The sequence below is a fragment of the Tachysurus vachellii genome, chromosome 26, assembly GCF_030014155.1.
Source record: "Tachysurus vachellii isolate PV-2020 chromosome 26, HZAU_Pvac_v1, whole genome shotgun sequence".
Classification (NCBI taxonomy): Eukaryota; Metazoa; Chordata; class Actinopteri; order Siluriformes; family Bagridae; genus Tachysurus; species Tachysurus vachellii.
The window spans coordinates 4,984,876-5,007,991 of record NC_083485.1 but is presented as its reverse complement, the minus strand read 5'-3'; the positions used below and the strand labels follow the sequence as shown (position 1 = coordinate 5,007,991).

At 39.8% G+C, this 23,116-nt stretch overlaps 1 protein-coding gene across 3 annotated transcripts in view; it reads right to left on the bottom strand.

The window, feature by feature from the left end:
- The window catches only part of doc2b (double C2-like domains, beta), a 132,445-nt gene that overhangs the window by 30,625 nt on the left and 78,704 nt on the right, over positions 1-23,116 (bottom strand). For all 3 annotated transcript variants that reach the window (XM_060862930.1, XM_060862931.1, XM_060862932.1), the window contains one exon: positions 6,904-6,983. In XM_060862930.1, the coding sequence (XP_060718913.1) occupies positions 6,904-6,983 (80 nt within the window). The remainder of the gene's footprint in view (positions 1-6,903; positions 6,984-23,116) is intronic.

Below are 23,116 nucleotides of genomic sequence, written 5' to 3'. Positions count from 1 at the left end.
CAGCAGCAAACACAAACACATCAACAATAGCGGATGTTACATTACTGTTAATACTCATGGCTTTGTGAACCTACATTAACATCCAAACGCAGCGAATCCAACGTATACGTGCAGCTCCATGTAATCTGTATAAACGGAGGTTGTAATCGAGAAAGTACATAACGTTATTTTATTATTAACACAGAAAAAAGTTAGCCTTAGCATGTAGCTACCTACTATCATGTGTGCTGATAATGTATCATATCACGGTAAAGTAAAAGTGTATTAAACATTAGTATACTTAAGGTATATTATCAAATGCGCTAACAGTAGCCCCGCCCACAGCTCCTGACACAAGCGGTTCTTAAGTCTAGACCAGCAAAGTTTTGGTGCTACTTAAGAACCACTTTTCCTGGTTCAGAGCCGGTGCTTTGGCTGTCGAAAAAGAAAGAACTGGTTCTAAATTAGGCTCTGGCTCCGAACCAGCACTCAAACTGCCTCGGTGGAAAAGGGGCATTGGTGTACAGGTGGCCGATGTCCATTTGGCGGTAATAAGATCAGGCCTTTATATTATATGAAGTTGATTTTAGTTGAGAAATATTGGGGAGAAATGTTGCCTGAAATATTGGAGAACACTCATGTTGCCTGTTTTTTTCAGCAGTGTCCGTGGGTCCGTCAGACATTACAGCACATCTAGTGCTGAACTAAAGATAAAGGATGGTCATGTAGTGACAGTCGTTTCAGGTGCACAATATCTCTGTCAAGCAAACGTGTCTTTCATGTGATTCTTTTTTCCCTATAGTTCCTTGAATTTCTGGTGTACTGTATACTTTAGACGGACCAGGATCATGATTGTGTTTGTAGCTTTGTTGACCATATCTACTGAGAAACATGTCGTGCTTACCTCCTACCATCCCAATGCAACACTGACCTGTTTCTGATTTACAGACCGAAGATTAAACTGTTTTTTTATACACGGTTACAGTACAGTTTACATACACAATGTATTATACACAACAAATTGGTAATAAGTTCATGGTAAGAATAGACTTCTTCCCATTAGTATACTGATGGTTAGATGGTTCCTTTTTGGCTCCTCAATTCGAGTTTTCTTCCGAGTTTAGTCTCAGGAAGTTTTCCCTTGCCCCATCTGCTCTGTTTTACTCATTACAGATTTAAATGTCCAGTCAGATATCTGTAAAGATGCTTTGGCACTATGACAAAATGACACTATACGAATACAATTGAATAGCATAGATATTGTAGAAATTTGAAATGAACATTTTCACGTGGGTGCTATAAAGTGGTCACATAACCAGAGCCAGTTGCAAAGAACTGAAAGAACTTTTCCAAAGCATTTTTGAGAAAAAGCATATAATTTAGCTTCTAAAATAGCTGGCAAAAATGTTGCTATTAAACAAGATAATGGCCTAACAGCTCCAGGAATCAATGACATCAAGAATGTAAAATGTGTTATGAGAAACTTTTTGAAATTGCATTCGCTGCTCTTTAACGCAAGTGCTCCGTTATCTGCAAGCCCCGGGAAGAAGCAATTCCTTATAATCCTTGTTGTATTTCCTGTGACTACAAATGCCTCTAGTTGAGGGCTTATCAGACCGTGACAATACCTAACAACTCAATATGACTGATAACCAGTGCTTTGCAATATCCGTTTCACAAGCAGCAGCCTTTCTACTGCTCTCCGTATGTGTTTCAGTGAAGTAAGCTCCACATGCATGGGATCCACATGGATCAGTGCCGTATCGATTGAGCTGGAACAATGGAGCCTTTCTGTAACCTTTTTCGAACATTAAAAAAAACAAAAAAACAACTCTATATAGAACTTTTTTACCCTGGTCCACTGAGTCACCAGCTTATCTAAAGAACTTTTTGTAAAACGTTTGATCCCAACATTGATATCCAGCGAAACATAACTGACTAAGTTAAACGATGTTGTAGACTGAGTGACTCAATCATCCCTCTGCATTTGGTTCACTGTAGCTTCTCGAAGAATTTCCTTAATCTGCAAACTTCTGCAATCTATACAAAGTAATTACCGTTTTTATAGCAGAAGCTGGATTTGAAAGCTTTATTTCACCTACAGTCACACTAGCAAGCAATAAGTCACGAGAATGTAGATACTGCTAATGTGTGTTTTCATTTCTTCTCAGAAATGGTATTAGCTAGATGACTCGATTTAGGGGGCAGATTAGCAAAGGCACCGACAATCACAACTTTTTCCTTCCAAGCTTAAGTTGTAGTCATACTGTAACGTCTTCATACTGTACGCATTTAATAAGAGATCGTCTGCGGCAAGGATAAGAAGAAACCAAAACGATGGCTTTCTTCTATTTTCATGTGTCGGAACAGTAAATAGACACTAAGTCGGAAATGTGAAAGGTGAACTGTAGAAACAGCAGGCCATTACTGCCCTATCATTTGAGCCATTGGTTTTGGGTTTCTCACCTGTGTGAAAGTAGAGCTGCATAGAAAAAAAGCATATTGTTAACTACGTCATAACATACGTGATATGCCTCATCTGTGTTTTGAATGGTCTGTCCCCAAAAATCTTGAGCCGATATACTAACTGCCTCATGGCCAAAATAACATAATACAAGGACATCAAAGGCTGTGCTTTTGGATTACAGTAAGCGGGTCACTGGTTCCCTACGACTCGGCAAATGTTAAGTATATTTCGAATGAAGCCCCACATACTACTGCTGTATTCAAACCCAGAACATTCCTGATTAGTCCTTCATTTATTTAATAACGACACCAGATGCTAGAGACACTGTTTCAAACCACACTTAATAGAAAATACTAATTCCAAAGGAAATGTCATCAAACTCTTCCCTTGTTGTTTGTTCAGTTAATAATCGGAGCTTTCCCAGTGATTGTGCTTCACCATAAATCGATAGGCTTGTCGTGCACGAGGACTACGAATGAAATATTAACAGCTGGTAGGCAAAGAGAAGCCCGATCTATCTCTGCTGTTCGGCAGGGGTTGGGAAGCCAGCTGTTTGGCTGAGGTACAGATCTGAAACCAAACAGAGGATATGGAAAAAAAAAAAAGCTGAAGGTCAGTCCTGATCAAGCAGAGCTTTGTCTTTGATGATGTAAAATTTTGCTGACATTTGTGAGGAGGTTATTTTCCTCCATGACACGTTAGAAGCAACATGCTGTTTCTAATGACTGGGTGATAATGTGGTCAGATTATCTGATGAAGCTCCTCTAATGATAGACCTTTTGGTGTCCACTGCAGCCATAGATTTCTCAGGGTTTGGTACTCACTGGAAACTTCTGTTGTTGTAGCCCATCCTCCCACTGGTATTCCTCCCAAATATATCGTGTTCCTGTCAGCTCAAATCAGTCTGTCCATTCTTCTTTGACCTTTATCATCAACAAAGTGTTTCTGCCCGAGGAACTGGATGTTTTTTGTTTTTCTCACCACTGTCAGTTCTAACGAATCCACTTCCACACACTGTGCATTTGTTTCCTTGTTCACAGTCACCGGACATCTGATCACACTCACCTGTTATTTTTTCTCTATTCTAGAGACTTTCTCGCACGTGGCAGTTGTGACGTATACGCTAAGTTTATGCTCTGCTCATTAAACAGATGAATCGTGTATCAGTTAATCAGGGACATAAACCAACAAAGTTTTGGAAATATAGCACTACTACTTTCATAATGTAGAATGAAACCCGAGTTATATTAACGAGGCAATGAGGCAACAGAAGTAGCTGTAAGGAGTAGAGTGTTACCAGTGGGAGCACCACATCAACTCCACACACACACACACACACACACACACACGGGACATAACTCACCAGAGGATGCTAAATAGGTCTGTTTGCTTTAGGGTTTGTCTGTGCTCTTAAGATAACAAAATAACCCAATATGTAATTTTTCTTGAGCAAAGAGTCCTGCCAATATATGCAGCTTAACTCTAGAAGATGAGTGCTGACTTATTAAATAGCCTGTTGGCTTTTATAAAGCAACATAAAAAGAATAATAATAACGTGTCCTTTTGTTTTCAACCATGCTAGCAGAATTACTGTGTAATTAAATGCTATGGGAAGTTAAACAAATAGAACGCGTCGTCTCTCGTCGCTAAATATTACGCTTTAAAATAAAATCGTTTCTAAACGCAAATGCAGAGAACGACCCAAGCAGAATCATTCAGGTTATCTTCACAGCCCAGAAACACTCCTTTGCTCTCGCTCTAGCTGAGCGGTGTATCTCAGACAAGAGGCTGAAACGATGCATCTGAAGTGGAGCGAATATATCAGAATTTAGACAGGCTGTAAAATAGGGAATGTAATAAGGCAGCGTTGTAACAAAATAAACCTAAAAACACCTATTTACTATGAAAATATTAGCAGATTAATAAGAGTGTGTTAATAAAAACCTGTTCGGCTGAAATGACTGTCAGAGCTGCTGTTATAGAAAATTAATCAACAGCTTTTACTAAGGAGTTCATGGTCTCTCATGGTACTTCCTGTATGTTGCATTGTACAGTATAGGCAATGTGCTGAAAATTATGTTTTTCTTTTTCTTTTCTATAATAAATAATTATTGTAGAGATAAAAAAACAACTTTTATTTCTCCTTACTGGCTTTAAAAACAAAGTGTGAAAAAAAGAGGGGAAAGGGTAGAAGACTAATGAACAACAGCATGCAGAAAAAGAGCGAAAGAAAGAAAGCAGAGAAGGGGAGGAGAGTCTCTGTCTGTCTTTTCTCTGGAGGAAACAGACGAAACTTGTGATTATCTACTCTCTCATTTGCTAATGCTTTGACTGCAATCCGCTTTAATTGTCGCAGTTTGTAAACAAGCATGCAAACAGCATGGCCCGGTCTACAAAAGACAGAAAGAAAAGTAGGGGCTAATTAATCAGATTCTATTTCAATCCAAATCTAGTTAGCTTGCGTATCTGTTAATGGCTTGGTCAGTGGTTAAGGTTCAGTGGTTAAAGCTTTGGGTTACTAATCAGGTGGTCAGTGGTTTAAGCCCCAGCACTGCCATTGTTTGGACCTTGAGCATGGGTCTTAACACTGTCTGCTACTGGGGTTGTGTCATGAATGAGCCTCTGCAATGACTCCAGCTTTCCAATAAAAAAAAAAACTTACTGTGCTTACATTATGTACATAATCTTATTATTATATCTTGGGATCCAGAGCAACTGTCCCATGGTAGTGCACGTCATGGACGTCTTCGAGGCACCATGATAAACCACACCATAATTGCTCTGGTCATATAGGTGTCATGCAACAGAAATTGTAGATTTATTTGGCAGTTATGAATAAGCCCAATATTTCCCAGGAGCAGCTCTATTTCCTTCACGTCATTACACAATGGTTGTTTAGAGTTTAACTGAATATTTAGAGCAGGTATTACCCACAGATAAGGAAGAATGGGGTTATGTTTTGGGCAAATCCCTTCACTCTAGTTCTGATGAGATAGAAACATCCATCCATCCATTCATCCATCTTCTACCGCTTATCCGGTGATAGAAACATTATATATTAATTATCTCAAACTCTACCACAGAAACACAAAAAAATAAAGAGAGAGAGAGAGAGAGATAGGAGAGAGAGAGATAGGAGAGAGAGAGATAGGAGAGAGAGAGAGATCTTGACAGCATTGTTAGATTTCAGGGGAAATACCCTTAAGTCTTAGTCTCAAGAGTGAACTGTCAGCCATCTTAAAAGGTCGTGCAATACTCTATGGAACCCAAGGCAATGCTGATATGTTTCTGGATAGTACACAGGCTTCGCATTGCTGTTAAGACTGTAAAAAGTAGTGGGTTCTCCACTTACCTGCTCTGTATGCTTGACTTCATTGGCAGATTACCAAATCGTAACAGGCACTAACAATATCTTCTATTTCTTTCCAAGCTTCTATAGACATTTGAGCATGTTGGTATATGATAATATACAATGATCTGCTACTGGTAGTGCATCAGAAAACGTACTAAAACTGTGTGTGAGGAAATAAGAAACATTAGATACACCAATGGATGTCAAATCCATCCATCCATCCATCCATATTGTTTACCAATGGTCTTATCCAATGCAGGGTCGCAGGAAACCTGCAGCCTTTATCAGGGGACTCAGGGAACAAGGCAGGGGACACTCTGGACAGAATAACAACCCAGGGCACAGTCACAATCCAGACAATTTATAGATGCCAATCAGCCTACAATGCATGTCTTTGGACTAGGGGAGTAAACCGGAGAACCCTGAGGAACCCCCAAAACACATACAGTAGGGCAAAGGTGAGAACTGAACAGTCAAATCCCATTGGAGCAAAGCAGCCACCAAGCAACCCTTTCTCCATCTGATGAATCCTTCAAGCAAAGCATTTGGGTTTGATACTTGACCTTATTTGCTTGGAATTGACAAACTCTTAATTCAAGTGGTGCTTGTGCTGACATTGCAGCTTAAGCAGTCTGCAGTCTCCGGTCACTTTGCCTCTTGCTACATAACAACAGTAACAGTAGAGTATGCAAACTGAGACCAAATTCTCATAACAAATGAACAAAACAACCCATTTGAATGATTGTACCTTGAAACCTACAGCAGGATTAGTATTTTATAGCTTTCATCAGCAATGACTCATTTATTTTCTAATTGTTCTTGATATCTGTGATTCCTGCAGGAACAAATCTGAAACTTGGCACACGTGTTCATAATTGCAAAAGAAATACGCAATCGTATGCCGGCAAGACATAAATATTTATTCATTTATTTTTTTTAAAAACATGTGCACTATTAAAGTATATTTAATGGAAAAACTTTTCAAAAATATCCTTTATACTTATTATATTTAGGGGTCCGTGCACCAAAGTCAAGTCTAGTATTGGAAAGCTCTGTGGCTCCGAATCCCATAAATCCCAATCTGAGAGTTAAAGGCATTGCTTACCTTTGCTTTATTGATGGTGCAGTGCAGAGCGTTGTTCTCTTGATCATACAACAGGCTGAAGTCCAGAGTGCCAAGAGTGGCTGTGAAGAGAGAAGAAATAGCAAATGTTACCCCTGCTGCATTGCATTGCACCCTCTGATATAGCTTCGTGAGCAAGCACTGAGTTGTCGTTTTTGATCCGTACTAGTGGTGTGAGCTATTACAGTACAGCTGGTAGAAATCAAAGAAGAAAACAGTGTTCATGCTCCAGTGCTTTAGCCCGAGGACTCTAGCAGAGTTTTGATGGACAGCAGGAATTGATAACCGAAGCTCAGCTCAATATGATTATATTTTCATTGTAAGTGCTTCTGAAACAAGTACAAAAAATAAATACAATGCTTTTCTTTCTTTCTTTCCTTCCTTCCTTCTATTCATCCATCCTTCCAAATATCCTTCCCTCCCTCCCTCCTTACCTTCTCTCCTTCCTTTAAATGACCTTCGGGGCCCACCGCAGCCATTGAGAAATTGTTCAAAACACGATGGTCAATAGTCTTATTATGGCTCATGGCACAAGCCATGAGCCATATTGCAGAGCACAGCCTTTCAATTGCCCCCTGTTGTGTGGGGATCAGAATGAGAGCTGGTGAAGAATGTATCCAAGCGGGAGGCCTACAGTGATCATATGGAGTTGGAGTTCTTCAATAAACACAGCAATGCCGTGTCCTCCGCACTGAGAGACACCTAAGGCTTTACTCCTACACACATGCAGAATCAGATTTCTTTCCTTACAGTCTGACCTTAACCGTACTCTACTCTACAACACAGAGCTGAAAACAGACTCTGGAGACCAAAACGGTTCACAACCTTTTATTATCAAAGTTATTATTAAAGAGTCTTCTCTGGGTGGAAAGGTCAGATATTAAAAAAAAAAATACAATGTGGTTCCAATTTCACTAAATCTGATTCTGCTAGACTCACAGAAAAAAACAAGATTGCAAGACGGACCAAGGCCTCTGGGTGGAAGGATGCCGTATTTTCTAAAGAACGTAGCGAATGCAGGCTTCTTGAGTCTTGGAAGAAGTACATATTTGCCCCGACCTTCTTTGGTGGGTAGCTGGTGTGTTGGGGCAGGAGTACGCTAGTGTGCTTTAAGCTTTACACCAGACGTGTCTTGTTTAGTTTGATCGTCCATCAATGTTTTAAAACAGCATCTGACTCTCCGGCGCTTTAATAATCTGATTCGATCTTAAAAAGACTCCAACCAGCTGCAAGCAAAATACAACAACAACAAAGAAAAGAAGAACAAAATAATCTACAGAATGCAAATAAGATCATTTCTGCTGATTCATTTAATATTCTCAAGTCAATACACTTAATATCAACACAGATGTGTGAAGCCTTTCGGCAATTTTCATTGGTCGTGAGTTGTTGTTGTAATTTAACAAGCTCATCTATCAGGCACGAATTTTATTTATTTATTTTTTTGCTAGCGAACATTTTCAACAAAGCGACAAACATAGCCCATGGTCATTTATATATATATATATATGTATATATATATATATATATATATATATATATATATATATATATATATATATATATATATGCAGCCGGAGCGCATGCTAGTTCTTTCTGTACTAGTTTCTGTGCATTTGCAATTCAAGCAACAGCCTGAACCCTGTTGTATTAAAGAATTCACCAAGCTGTGTTTTCTGACGGAATTTCCGAGTAACATGATAAATGAATTAGCCTCAGCAGGGGTGAGAAAAGCTTGCTGAAATATATGTAGCAGGGTTACGGGGCTTCTTTTCGTTCCGCTAAACTTATTCAAAGCTTTCCTGTGACTGCGCTGCTTCTTATCGTGCTGTGCTTTCTTTGAACAAAAACGGTAGTGACTTTTAAAAAAAATCTCAATAGAAACAAAGTATATAAACATTTGTTATCGTGAGAATTCAAAAAAAACCCGAAGACAGCTGCCCGTTCCTTACGGTTCCATTATGCTGCATAAAAACTTAATTAACACCGCATGCCACTTTGATGGTCCTTCTTTCACTGCGATTAAGCGTATCGTAAATACGGGCCTTGTAAGCGTAACCTCAAGACGGCCTGAACACAACGTGGCAACGACAGCATCCGAGAGAGAGAGAGAGAGAGAGAGAGAGAGAGAGTCTGAATGTTGTTGCATGGATTTGCAATACAAATGAAATGCCACACTCAAAGTTTGGACTTTATGGCAAAAGTTTATGCACATTCCAAACAAATCTTATAATTTCTTGCTTTTGTAATGTAGTCATTTATATGCATGCTCTAAGGAGGAACAGGCTTTGTGTTTCAGTTCTCAGAAACTTGTACTGTACGCTGTATATAATGGTGTGACAAATAAAATCTCGATTCTGAATGTAAAAAAATACAAAATGAATAAATAATGGAATAAATGAATACATGCATAAACATGAGAGATGGATAGACGGATTGAGGAATAAATAATGTGCGGCGAAACCCTCCACCTTACCGTTCTTCTGCATCAGCAGTAATATCTTTCGGAAGAACAAAGTGCTCGCTGTTACACTTTATGCTGGATTTTCCTTTCATTTGTCACCGCTCTATATTTATACTGTAAACTGAAAATCCTATTAAAAGATTTACTGCAGACTTTACGCACACTTCATGGACTCAAAGCCTAATATTAGCCTAAAAGTCCTTATAAAAAAAGAAAAAGTTTATGGAGCTTATGAATAACTTTCCGCTCTGCATCGTTTTGGTCAAAGAATCTGCTGAATGTGGCGTTTCCTCCTACACGTGTTTTAGGGCTGAAGAAATGGGTTTCGTTCTTCTTTTGTGAATATTGATCGTTTGAAGGCTGTTTGAATGGTCGGGCTGTCAAAAAAAAGTGACATTCAGTGGGTTCTGGATGAAAAATAAACATTTGTAGCAGTTAAATCTGCAGCCGGACTCCGTATGTATGGTTCGCCGGCTCCCAACATGACGCCTAAATCGATGTAGAGCGGATGAAAGTGAGTGGTGATTTGGGCCGGCTAATGTGCAGTCATTAGCTAGAGAGAGAGAGAGCTTGTTGGCAGTAGATACTGTGAATCAGAGGATCGTGTGGCTTAATTGTGCATCATGAGAGAGTGTTAGCCGTGACCTTCAGTGTGTGTTAGTGTGGGAGATACTCCTCCTAGACTATACTAAGATCCTCATTAAAGAAACTTTGAGGTCGTTGATGTAACTGAGACACTGCGTGAGAGGGACAGAGCTGTTATGGTACAGCAGGCTTTCTATAGGAAAAGGTGGAGGGTGAACGGGAGCTCGGTGCCTCTTTACGATAGGGGATAAAGAATTTTATTTCATATTTTATTTTATTTCATTTTAGAATTTGGAAATAAAATGAGAAGCAAAGCTTCGTGTGCAAGAAGACAACTAGACTGGGAACTGGAAACCAGCCAAGACGACATCAAAACTTTTCATTGTGTCCTTGATGACTGTTAATATTATCTTGGCCAGTTTCCCGGCCATAGCGTAGGAGATCTTAAGGTTATGTTTGTTTTAATAATTTTATTAATAACCTACTTTCACCTGATGTTCACACAGTTAACATCTGCCAATTCCCACCCACTCACCCACTCACTCACTCACCCAGCTCTCCCCTATCTAGTCCTCCTGCACGCTTAAAAATAAAGGATCTTAAATGGTTCTTTACCAGGATGCGAGTTTCTATGAAGAACCTTTAACACCAGGGTTAACACCAACCTTTAACAACCTTTAAAACCTTTAACCTTTAACACAAAAGGTATTTTGCAGTGCATAAAGGGTCTTTAAAATATAAACATGTTTATTAATAATTTCTCAGCAGCTACAGACTTCACCTTGTTTTCTTACTTACACGTCCCCAATTTAGGAACTTGAAAAAAATCCCTCACATAGTTACGACTCCGTGGTGGAGTTTATACGCATTTAACTTCGTAAATTTCCGATAGGACTCGAATACACCATGTGACAAATCGCCATCTGCCCTGTTCCGCATACATGAGCTCACGGACGCTCACGATTGGCTTGTGTTACTATGATTGACAAGGGTAAGAGAGTATGTCATATCAGACCATGAATGACTATGACATCCTTGGGATTCAAACAGAACAACACTCACTATAACGCCCTTGTCAATCCTTCCAGGTTTTTGCAGTTTTGAGATTACAATATCAAATAAACTCTGCAACGTTCAGAAGATTTTCAGCAGATTTCAGCCAAGACATGTGATTTGATGTCATCACAACACGCATTAATCCAAAACACAAAGTCCATCACAGGCGTTTAAAGGAAGAATCACAAAAAACACCCTGAGGGACTTCCTTTTTATCAATTGTCTGATAATTAGGTGCATGATCTTGACTTCCTGTTGGTTCTGTTCAGATTTCCTTAACTAGAATGTACACGAAGCCATAAAAATGCAGAATAATTATTACAGGTAATAAGTACCGGGAATGACAACTGTTGCGGTTTGAATGCATTCGGAACCGGAACTTCACTTAGAAATCTGTGGCAGTGGTCTGGGCAGATATGGTGCATGAAGAGAAAATTAATTACGCTGTCTTACTTTATATATAAGAAGAAGAAGGAAAAAAAAAAAGAGCCGGGAAGTAAAAACGTTGCCCAAAGGAACAGACAAATGAGTCACAGTCTACTGAGACTGTGGAGAGAAAATAAGGTAGAAGGAGAGAAAAGGAAAACATATAGAGAGCGATTAGATTGAGAGGAAAGATAAAGGTGCAGCAAAGAAAGAACAGGAAAGAGAGAGAGAGAGAGAGAGAGAGAGAGAGAGAGAGAGAGACTCTCTGTGGTCCTGTGCGGTTCAGACCGGTCACACTACACCAGCCTCCATTAGTCTCCTTCTCTGTTGAACCTGTTTAGAGGCTGAGGCCGGTGCAGATCCTCTAATGATTTTTGTATTGACGCTACAGCTTTTGAGAGCATGCAGCAGGTGTCATTAGCTTGAAAAAGTGTGCCGTTATTTCCCTCGTAATTATGTCCGTCTATACAGCCGGCGTCTAGAAGTATAGGAAGAGTATAGACATAATTACATTTAATGTGTGGAGATCTTAGAAGTCTCTAATCACCGGTGGCTACAGAGAAATTATGAAGTTAAGTGATGACCAAATCCACATTTGAAGCACGCCAGGGCTTCACTCTATACTTATTACCCATAACGTACTTTAGGCTTGACAGAGAGAGGATAGTTAAGATTTTGAGCTTAAAAATCGAAAAATCTGACAAGGAGCCATGGATGGAGACTTTAGACAAGGCTTTTAACCTTTCTTAATGGAGGATTTTCTATAGATAAAAGCTGACAAATAGATCAGGATACTTGTGCCTGGGTTCAGTATATCAGGGGTTTTTTTTTTATTCAGTCACCCAATGTACAAGAAACAAGGTCTGTCTGGTGAACGGAGGCAGCGTGAATGCGTCCCCAATGAGCCTCGATTAGTTTGACCAATAATAACTATACAGAGTTAAATATGACAGCTGCACCACCCCATGACTGCACAAAATCCAACAGATTACCAGCTTTTATATATCAAAACAATCTTTTCTGGGGGTCACGGTGGCTTAGTGGTTAAAACGTTCGCCTCACACCTACAGGGTCGGGGTTCGATTCCCGCCTCCGCCTTGTGTGTGTGGAGTTTGCATGTTCTCCCCGTGCCTCGGGGGTTTCCTCCGGGTACTCCGGTTTCCTCCCCCGGTCCAAAGACATGCATGGTAGGTTGATTGGCATCTCTGGAAAATTGTCCCTAGTGTGTGATTGCATGAGTGAATAAGTGTGTGTGTGTGCCCTGCGATGGGTTGGCACTCCGTCCAGGGTGTATCCTGCCTTGATGCCCGATGACGCCTGAGATAGGCACAGGCTCCACGTGACCCGAGGTAGTTCGGATAAGCGGTAGAAGATGAATGAATGAATGAACAATCTTTTCTTTCCAATTGGTTGCTCTCTCAAAGGAGCTGACTATTAAAACGAACCGCTGACAAACTTTACTAAGTAGAAATGAACTGAACTGAACATTTTCTAGTAATTAGCATCTGCGTAGCGTCTGTCGTTTCCGAATCAGAAACAAACAGACGCTACGCAGATGCTAATTACTAGAAAATGTTCAGGGGTTTACAAATACTCTGTGATAAACAAGTCTGCATTCAGGCACTTAACTGTTTTATTAATCACTTTCTAACCAATTACATTTCTGCTCAATGGCAATATGGGAGTAAATGTATTCAAGTTATAAATTTTCACCAGTTTTATAACAAATGCTCACTGTGTGAAAATTGGAGAGACTTAGCGAGAACCTCCAGGAGGCTCACAATGATTTTGTTGATCCACAGCCTTTTATAAGAGCAGCTCTTCCTACAATGTTTTATTTGTCGTGTGGAGAAATAAAGACTTCCAGCTGTTCAGTCAGAGAGCTACATGTAGCATGTTACGCAGGGTTCCTGTGGCATGCGGGAGCTGCGGCTCTGTGAAGGCAGTCAGCATGACGGTAAAGTAAAATCGTGGCCGTCGCAGCGGGAGGTGTGTGAAGAGACTCTGAAACGATTCGTGCAGTTCTCTGCCCTAGCGCTCAAAGAGAGCCGACGTAATCCGACAGCGTTCCGATGTCATCGAATAAAGCGAGCCAGACCCAAGCTGCGGGGATAATCAGAGGGGGCGGGGCGAGTACACCGGTAAGATGAAGGAAGAACAGATAAGAAAAAGATACACATGGAAACATGGTAGAAAGGGAAATTGAGGTTTCGGAGTCCCTGCTGCTACAGTATGTTAAAAGCAAACTGCCCAGGCAATAATAAGTGCTGGCTGGAAATAATTGAAAACGGCTCGCTGGAAATTGAAATCTGTTGACTGGTTTGTGTTTATTAGTAAGTAGATGGCTGTGTATGAAGAATAAAACATTCTGCTGAGGGATGGTCACTATTTTAAGAACGAATCTCTTGAACGTTTGGATCTGAGTGTGGTTTAGTGGACATGGAAACATCCTTTGCTCTTATTTTTTTCCCCCGCTCAAGTTCACAGATTCGTCATCATGGTGTGCCTTTCTCTCTCTCTCTCTCTCTCTCTATCGATCTCTCTCTTTCCTACCCCCCCCAACACGTGCAGCATACAGTACATCTCTACAGAAATTCCCCATTCTCATTTCAGTCCACAGAGTCACGACTCTTTAAATATCTCTGCTATATTCAGCAGCAATTTGACGGAGTACTTTCTTTTTATGAGTCAAGGTTATTTTGCGCTACAGGTGCCCGGTGAAGTGATGGATGTGGCACTGAAAGAATCATTCACCGAAAGGCCAATGTCATTTTCTCCCATGGATGTTTTAACACTATAATATTCTTTGGGGTTCGGGATGGAAAGTGCCTTTTTTCCCTGCTGTTTTGAAAAGTCGTTCTCTATCGTTTTTTCCATGAAATCGACCGAATTAAAAAAAAAAAAAAAAAACAAATCCCAAGATGTTTTAGACTACAGTTTGAATCAGAAGGCATGGAAGTGAAAAGCAGGCAAAGAATTAAAAAGAAACAGGATCTATTATTAATCACACAAACGTCAACCTCACGCTAGCACGGTGTACTAAACAGACTCAGAATTCAAAGAGGCACGAAAGGAGACATTTGTATGAGAGCTCGAACATTTTTCCGGTTCTCTTTTTGGAGAATGATGCACTGGATCATACGCAAATACTTATTTCTTATTAGCACTTAAGCCCAATAAATATTTCACAAAGAATATACATTTTTTAAACAAAGTCTGGATGTTAATTATTTCGAGCAGCATTAATTCCCTGAAAGTGTTATGAGAGTAGTAATCGTAGAAGGAAGGAGATGCAGAAGCCATTATATTTCCTGTCTCGTAAGCACTGTAACTAGACAAAGTGTACAGTACGTTTCAAAGAATCTGACGCAATTCAATTTAAAGTTAAGCAACTCCCAAAAATCCAGATGTTTGAAGCAGCCTGGGCTCCACACCGTACCCATTAATCCACAACAGAATGCAAATCACTGCTATTTCTCAATGAACTATTTAATTCTCAGGCTCTATGATGAGAAGCTGATGATAAGTAGACTGCATTTTGTAATAATAAAGCTTCCGCTTTTCCAGGTGTGGTTTGTTTCAGAGGGGTTTCACCCTTCAGGAGGTTTGGTGATTGACTCATCCAGTCTGAAACCTTCCTATTTTACCCAGATAAAGTCTTTTATTGTACATTTTAGCTCACTGTCTTGCTGTATGATGAAATTTGTCCCAATTAGATCGGGGATGCATTTCATTCCTAAATTTGTACAGAATGTTCTGTAGATTTCTAAAGTCATGAGTTCCATGATCAGTGAACCTATTCCAGAAGCAGCCATGCAAGCCCAAGCCATGGAACCACCACCTTTATGTTACACATATGAGCTTGTATATTCTGAACCATTAGAAGATCCTTTCTTTCTTTGTTTTGATTTTTCCATCTCTGTATTTCGTTTTGAGGGTTTTACTTCATAGCTATCACAAGATTTCTCATGAAGTACTGTCATTTTCTTTAAGCCAACCTGTATGATACCTGCTTTTTAGAACACCAGTTTCCTTCTCTTTGCTGTACCAGTGCTTGTGCAGCTCTCTGGTCTACTGTACATCATGGTTTATCCTTTTTAACAACAAATTAAGCTGCAAAAGGCAAAAGCCAGGGCTCTGGACAAGACTAGACATTCAGAGCTATTAAATGTTCATCTAACAGTCCACAACTGGGTAACACCTGTCCGTCAATTGTTTCAAAGATCTCGGTCACTTGAAAAATAATAGGGTTCAAACAAAAGATGCCAGGCGCAAAGTTGTCTTTGCTGTTCCAATACCTTCGAAGAGGACATCTCTATGTCCTGTATATACATAAAAGATAACTCCAGCTGTTTCTTTTGTGGTCGCCCATCTCCAGGTGTTGCATCATCAGACGCCCTAGACAATAAAGAAGGTGGATGATTTCAACCATGGGCTTTTGTGCTGCACTACATGACGAATGAAAGACATTCATCCTGTGGTTGGGGGAAATCGAGAAGGCAGTGAACTAAGAACTCTGAGACCAGAGATTCGCAGGATTCTCTTATAATGGATAAGATTATGGGTGTGCATGGTAGGGATAACGGTCTGAGATCGGGATAAATGTGGAAATGTGGTAGTGAGGATTGGAGAGAAGGAAAGGAGTGTGGTTAGGTTTATCTCTCTTCTGCAGGGAGATGGAAAACAGCACATACTGTCAGCCTCAGCCTAACAGCCTTTCACCAAGAAAACAAACACACAAAAAAAAAAACAACACAGCAATAGGTTGCTGTCTCCATCTGAAGAGGACATTTATATCGTTAGGGCTAATTAGTGTTAACAACAAGATGGGTTTATAAGATGACACTTTCGTTTAACACATGATTATTTTTTGGTTTTGGACAAAGCAGCTAATTAAAAGTTTATTAAAAGGTGAGGGGCAGATTTAACACTCCTATTTCCAAAGCTTTGTTCTTTGCTCAACTTCCAAATTTTTGACAATACCGCTAAATCTGACAAGATGTTAATTTGATTCTTAAGGCAACTGTTCGATCTTTACTATTCGAGACCACTGAATCTGTTAGAATACAATTTCTATTCTTAAGGCAATGAAACGTTTCTATATTTTACTGTATTTATTTTAGATTTTGAGTTTGAGTCAATTTTGAGTCTTACGGCAAGGATTCTGTATTTGACGCTGAATCTGTTCGACGGACATTTCAGTATGAAGCGATCTCTATTCTTAATCAACATTTCTATTTTTTTTATTACCACATGGTATCAATTAAGCTACTAGGAAAATAGAACCAATTTTGTTTTTATAAATAAAGCAAACCCGTGTACATGGCTAGTGCATTGTAGCTGAGATCTGAAGGAGGCCACGCCCACTTTAGGTTTAAATCTGACTACAGATCCTAAAGCAAAATAGGATTCAAGTGAGGTGGCAAGTCCTCATGAATAAGTCATTGCCTGGCGAATAAGAGAAGGCATGGACAGATGTATCGGTCTTAACCATTTACATTTACAGCACTTGGCAGACGCTCTTATCCAGAGGGACGTACATAAGTGCTTAAATCTTTCTCATTGGATACATTAATGCCGGTTCACTAGGTTGCATACTTAAGACACCATGAGTTTAAAACGTTGTTCAAAGTTACAATGAAAAGTTTTTAAAAAATGTTATTTTAATAAATGCAGAAGAAAGGGAAAGAAGTGCTAGTTGAAGTGTTTCCTGAATAATTAGGTCTTCAACCGCCGCTTGAAAATAGCCAGTGACTCAGCTGTCCGGACCTCTAGGGGAAGTTCATTCCACCACCTTGGTGCCAGAACAGAGAAGAGTCTTGTAGTATACTTGCCTCTTACCCTGAGAGATGGTGGAACCAGTCGAGCAGTGCTGGTAGATCGGAGGGTGCGGGGTGCAGTGCGAGGATTGATGAGGGCTTTGAGGTAAGAGGGAGCTGGTCCATTCTTGGCTTTGTAGGCCAGCATCGGTGTTTTGAATCTGATGCGTGCAGCTACCGGAAGTCAGTGGAGGGATCGCAGCAGCGGGGTGGTATGTGAGAACTTTGGCAGGTTGAAAACAAGCCGTGCAGCTGCATTTTGGTTCATTTGCGTTCATAGGTAGACCTGCCAGCAGTGCATTGCAGTAATCCAGTCTTGAAATGACAAGAGACTGAACAAGTACCTGAGCAGCCTGTGTGGACAAAAATGACCGAATCTTTCTAATGTTGTAGAGAAGAAACCGACATGAGTGAGTCACATTAGCAACATGAGAGGAAAAGGACAGTTGATTGTCCATGGTTACCCCAAGGTTGCGAGCCGTGGCTGAAGGGGAGATCAGATCGCTGTGCAGGGTTATATCAAGGTCCAAACACCGAAAGTAGCACTGTTCTGCCCTGACACTTGTACAACCGAGTGCTGACTGGTGAGTCACGGTGACATAGAAGTGGCGAACGGGCCATTAAATGTTAGTCCACACCAGTAGACTGAGTGCGATATTACAAATGTGGTTTCCCTAGAACACTTGTGGCTCTGTGACACATAAAGAATAAAAGCTCAGAGTGGGACATTAAGTGGAAGTGCGCCTGCTTACGACCTGCCTGAACAACAATAAATGACTCATCTTTGTTTAGATTAAGATGAGATGAACGCTCTCAATATGCTGAAACTGAATTTTGTGATTTATTTATAGAAGAAATATTTGGTGTGAATTTGCATAAATCCTGGAAATGCGGTTTTAGCACCTATTTGACAGCCTCTTGGTGCCACTCGGATTCACGTGGGCTCTTTCTGCATTTAATCCAAAATGCTTGAGTGTTTAAAGCCGTCAGAAAGACTAGCGATGCTGCAACTCAAACAGCGGCAGTGAATAACAAGGAGGAAAAATAACAGGATGTATGTAGCATTCCTGCTCTGCAAGCGTGTTGCTGAGCTGCCCCGAATTACATCCCAGAGTGCAGCCGGACAGAATAAAAGTAAAAAATGACTTCATATGGAGAGCCAGGTATTGCTATTTGGATGGCAGAAGAGGTCAGGAAGGTCTCTGTGAAATTTGTGGGTAATAAGTAGTGAGGTTATGAGAGTGCAGTTTGAATCTTCTTCTCTTATCGTTGCTGAACAGCTGCTCGAGAGAACTGGTTAGCGTCAGGGGAACAAGGTCATTTGAACTGAATTGAAGATTCACTGCTATCTCAGGTTGCAAAAGTCTTCAGGAGTCTACCATCACCATGCTTCACTGAGATCAAAAACTAATGATGGACCTGAAATCTCATTAAATCCCTAAAGGTCACTGTTTAACGTTACAGCAAAAAAATGGTATCAGCTGGAAAGAAACCTGAATCTTGCTGCACAAATTCTATATTATGCTTTAACCAACCAGCCCTTGTTTTCTATTGTTCTGCCAAAGAGGGGATTCTGGTTCAGCTTTCTGTGTCCTTTCTCATTCAGTGAATTGGCATTTTGTTTGTTCTTATCATAGCCGTTTTCTTCAGCTAGGTAAACCCTCGAGCTAAACTGCTAATGCTTTCACCTCTGTTTATGCTTGAATTAGGTGTCATTAGGGAAAAAAACCTGTAAAGACACGAACCATTTATTTGAAAAATACATCAAAAAGAATTTTGATAGAGTCAGGGCAGAAACACGACTGGTAAAATCTTCCCATTACCTACCTGAGTCTCATTAGTCAGTGGTCAGTGAGGGTGAGGCAAAGGTCTATAATTTCAGTCAGGCAAGTCATGACATTTCTTCCAACCAGACACACGCACCATGTTCCTAAAATAACCTTACAATCTACAGTATGGTATCCTTAACCTTTGACACAAACTTGAATTAAAGCGTCTTTAAGCACCCTTCAGTGACCCAAAGCCCAAATATTCAACATTCAACAGCAAGTGCAGTAAATGCCATGTCTGGTGGGACAGCACAATCGCCGTATTATAGGATAATGTACCCTACAGTACATAAAAGTCCAGATGGACACAAATATATACTCTAGGAACAGATTGAACCGAGACTTTCCCCTCTAAACCATGAATGAGATCTCTAAGCCATGCATAAAAGAGACTCTCACACTGAGAATCTGCTTACGGTCGAAAAAAGCTGGAAAATGGGAAATGCAAATGAGGGATTTACTGAATTTCCGGCATGGCGTTTGTTATAATTATGATCCGTTGAGAGGAAAAAAAAAGGCATGCTGCTAAACACATCCAGGCTGGTGTTGCTCTGCATGCGGTCCCTCTTCATTGTGTGTGTGTGAAGTGTGTTTACAGTACACATGATTATGGCTACAGCGTTTAGAGCACCGTTTTAGTTCATCACGATGAAGATGTCACTTTGAGAGAGAGATTCCACTGAATGAACAGAATTTGGCGTTCATCTAGGTAAATGTTTCCTGTTTCGGAGGATATTGCACTAAAGACAGATTTTATTTGAATTGCTTTGACTTACACATACATACCACCCAAAGTGGGTGTGGCCTAAATGGGAAAATATACTAACCAATACCATCACCACTATCACACATTAATGAATAGTACTGATATCAGACTCTGCTTGTCCTTGTACTATATGTTCAATACTTCCCATTATGACAATATCCGTACGGCATACAATGTTTACATTTCATACGTTAAGTAGCTCTTGCTTAATTTATTATGTTAATAATTTAGAATACTTAATGTACAATATCTCCTCACGCATACACTGTTTATAGACTTACTAGTTCACTTACGTACTGTAGTTACTTTCGAGTACTCTGATTGTTCCTCGACCTCGGCTACATCTCTTCAGTTCGCTCATAATCGCTCTTAAATAGATTATTAATAGATAGTCTGTTTTTTTTTTAACTGGGCAAATTTAGTTGTTTCTAGCAGCCTAATTTAACCCTCCATGTTCTTGACCAGGCAGTTACTAAGATGAATGATTGCGCAAGTGAATGAATGAATGAATGAATCAGCAAATGAATGAATGAGTGAATAAATGAGCAAATGAATGCACAATTAATCAATAAATAAGCAAATGAATGAATGAATGATTGAATCAATTGAATGAATACATGAATGAGTGAATGAATGAATGAATGAATGTATTCAATTGATTAATTCGTTCATTCATTCATTTGCTTATTCATTGAATGAATGATTGAATCAATTGAATGAATACATGAATGAATGTATTCATTCAATTGATTAATTCATTCGTTCATTCATTCATTTGCTTATTCATTGAATGAATGAATGGACGTATGAATGAATCAATTGAATGAATGAATGAATGAACGAATGAATGTATTCATTCAATTGATTCATTCATTCGTTCATTCATTCATTTGCTTATTCATTGAATGAATGAATGGACGAATGAATGAATCAACTGAATGAATGAACGAATGAATGTATTCATTCAATTGATTCATTCATTCATTCGCTTAATCATTGAATGAATGAATCAATTGAATGAATACATGAATGAATGAATGAATGAATGAATGAATGAATGAATGAATGAACGAATGAATGAATAAATGAACAATTTCTTTCATTATTCTGAGAATTTCATATCTGACCACATAAATGTAAACTCCCCTGCTGGCTTGAATAGATAACCTATGAACATTTCAACAACAGTGAAATAATATAAACCTGTAATATGTGCAGTCAGTTATTATTGTAGTCTAACGGCACCGTTTGGGGTTTTTATTGCTGTTGCCGTTGTAATTTTGGTACCTCAACATCCAAACATTATCCCCATTTCTCTAAAAAGTTTCAGACAATCATTTTACCTAGACAATTTTACAATAATGTTCATCGCCTGCCTTATTTCTAATCAGATCTGAGTGAAAACATTTTCTTTTCTCAGTCCAAGGAAAATAGTTTTGTGTTTCTTTTTTGTTTTGTAATGGCACATGCTCTAGAGAGGTGGAAGGTAAATTAAACTGATACGATGTAAAAACAGAAACCAGAAATATATAAACAGAACAAACTTCTAACTGTGGGTATGTTAGCATTATAGAAACTGCAGCATGCTAATTGGCCATTGTTCATGGTTAGCCAAATTAGCATTTACAGATGAACCGCTGCGTAAGTGAATAAGCTCGATTTCTAAATATAAGTGCACATGTAATTCTTGGTCTAAAGTATTTAATGGTAGAAGTGTGTGTGTGTGTGTGTGTGTGTGTGTGTGTGTGTGTGTGTGTGTGTGTGTAATCTATCATAGACGCGTGCCTGGCTCAAGCTCCAGTGGGATTGACTAAAGCAGAAAACAGATTAGCGAGGGAAGCTCATGTGAATCCAGTGATCAGTAAAAGCCCAGCTGGGGACAGTTCCAGGAATAAAGAGGTCTGAAAATGGGGCAAAAATGTAAAAATTATTAGGCATCACAGAGAGATGAGAGCAATTCGGGAATGATGAAAAGTAGCGCCGCATAAGCTTTGAGGGAAAGCAGCCTGTGTTATAACAATCAGTGACAAATTAAAAAGTGAAAGCATGAAATTTGAAGCTCAATGTGTCTCTAAACGAACACACCAAATAAAGTGAGGTTTAACGCAAACAAAGACGGTGGAGAAATGGCCACTGGCAGGCGTCCTTCTTTAGCCCACGGTGTTTAGGTGTTTAGATTCTCGGAGACACAACAAAACACCTAGCTGGTGAAAACTGGAGTTCCACGGTGGGCAATCCCACGCACATGTGCCACCCACCCCTTCGTCTCTGCATGCGAGCGCCGAAAGCCTCTCTTGGATGACCTTAATCCACAGATTGAATGTGGGGAGCAGAACGTCCGCGTTAAGTAACGCGAGTGTCTTAAAATCGTGGCGGCGGGATGCTTATCAGCCATCACAGGATGTGCTTCTTGGCTGAAAATTGAAATCTCTTGGGCTTGTCTCTTATGTGGAGGTTTTATGTCGGCACTCTCTGTGGCTGTGTAGCTTATGGTGCGAAATCAGACCTGATCCTATCGCAAAACACGGATAGACAATGAGTGTGGGAAGAAGAAACGTTCTTATTTTTATTATTTCTAAACATACGTGTACTCACTCTACTCTGGCTATCTAGATGATCTCTATAGCTGGTTGCCATGTGGCAGTGGGTTATTTCTCTTATGCCACAGCAACTTTAAAATTCCCACAAACCATAACTTAGAAATCCTTTTACAGAGACAGCTTCCTGTTATAATGTAGGGAAAAAGTCCCTGTTTACAAACAAGCTCTGACACTGGAGAGTCCTTCCATCTTCTTACCTGCAACTTACTACGTTTCGACGTTTTTATTTGTTAAATAACGAAAAAAAAAAAAGTCCCTTCGCATGAGCTGTTACAGTAGACACCAAATCAACACTTATACATTTAACTTTGCTAAACAACGAGATGCTATGAAAAAGTGATTCTTAGATTATTAGACTTAGATTAGGTGGAGCATCTGCTGTACTGTACACATCACGGTTACCATAGGAACAACAACGTATTAGATCAAGGTTAGCGTTAAGAACGATACACCAATAGACAATAATTACATACTGTCGGACCAATCAGATCGGAGAATTCAGATGTCCTGGGTTAAACAGCGAATCGTTTTCTTCCAAATGAAGTGATTACGCGTCTTAAATAATCCCCTCGTGTTTACACAGCCTTAGTAACCCTTAAACGTTTAAGTGCATGTTCGTATTTTGAACCCGTTTCCTTTTCTCCCCTCCG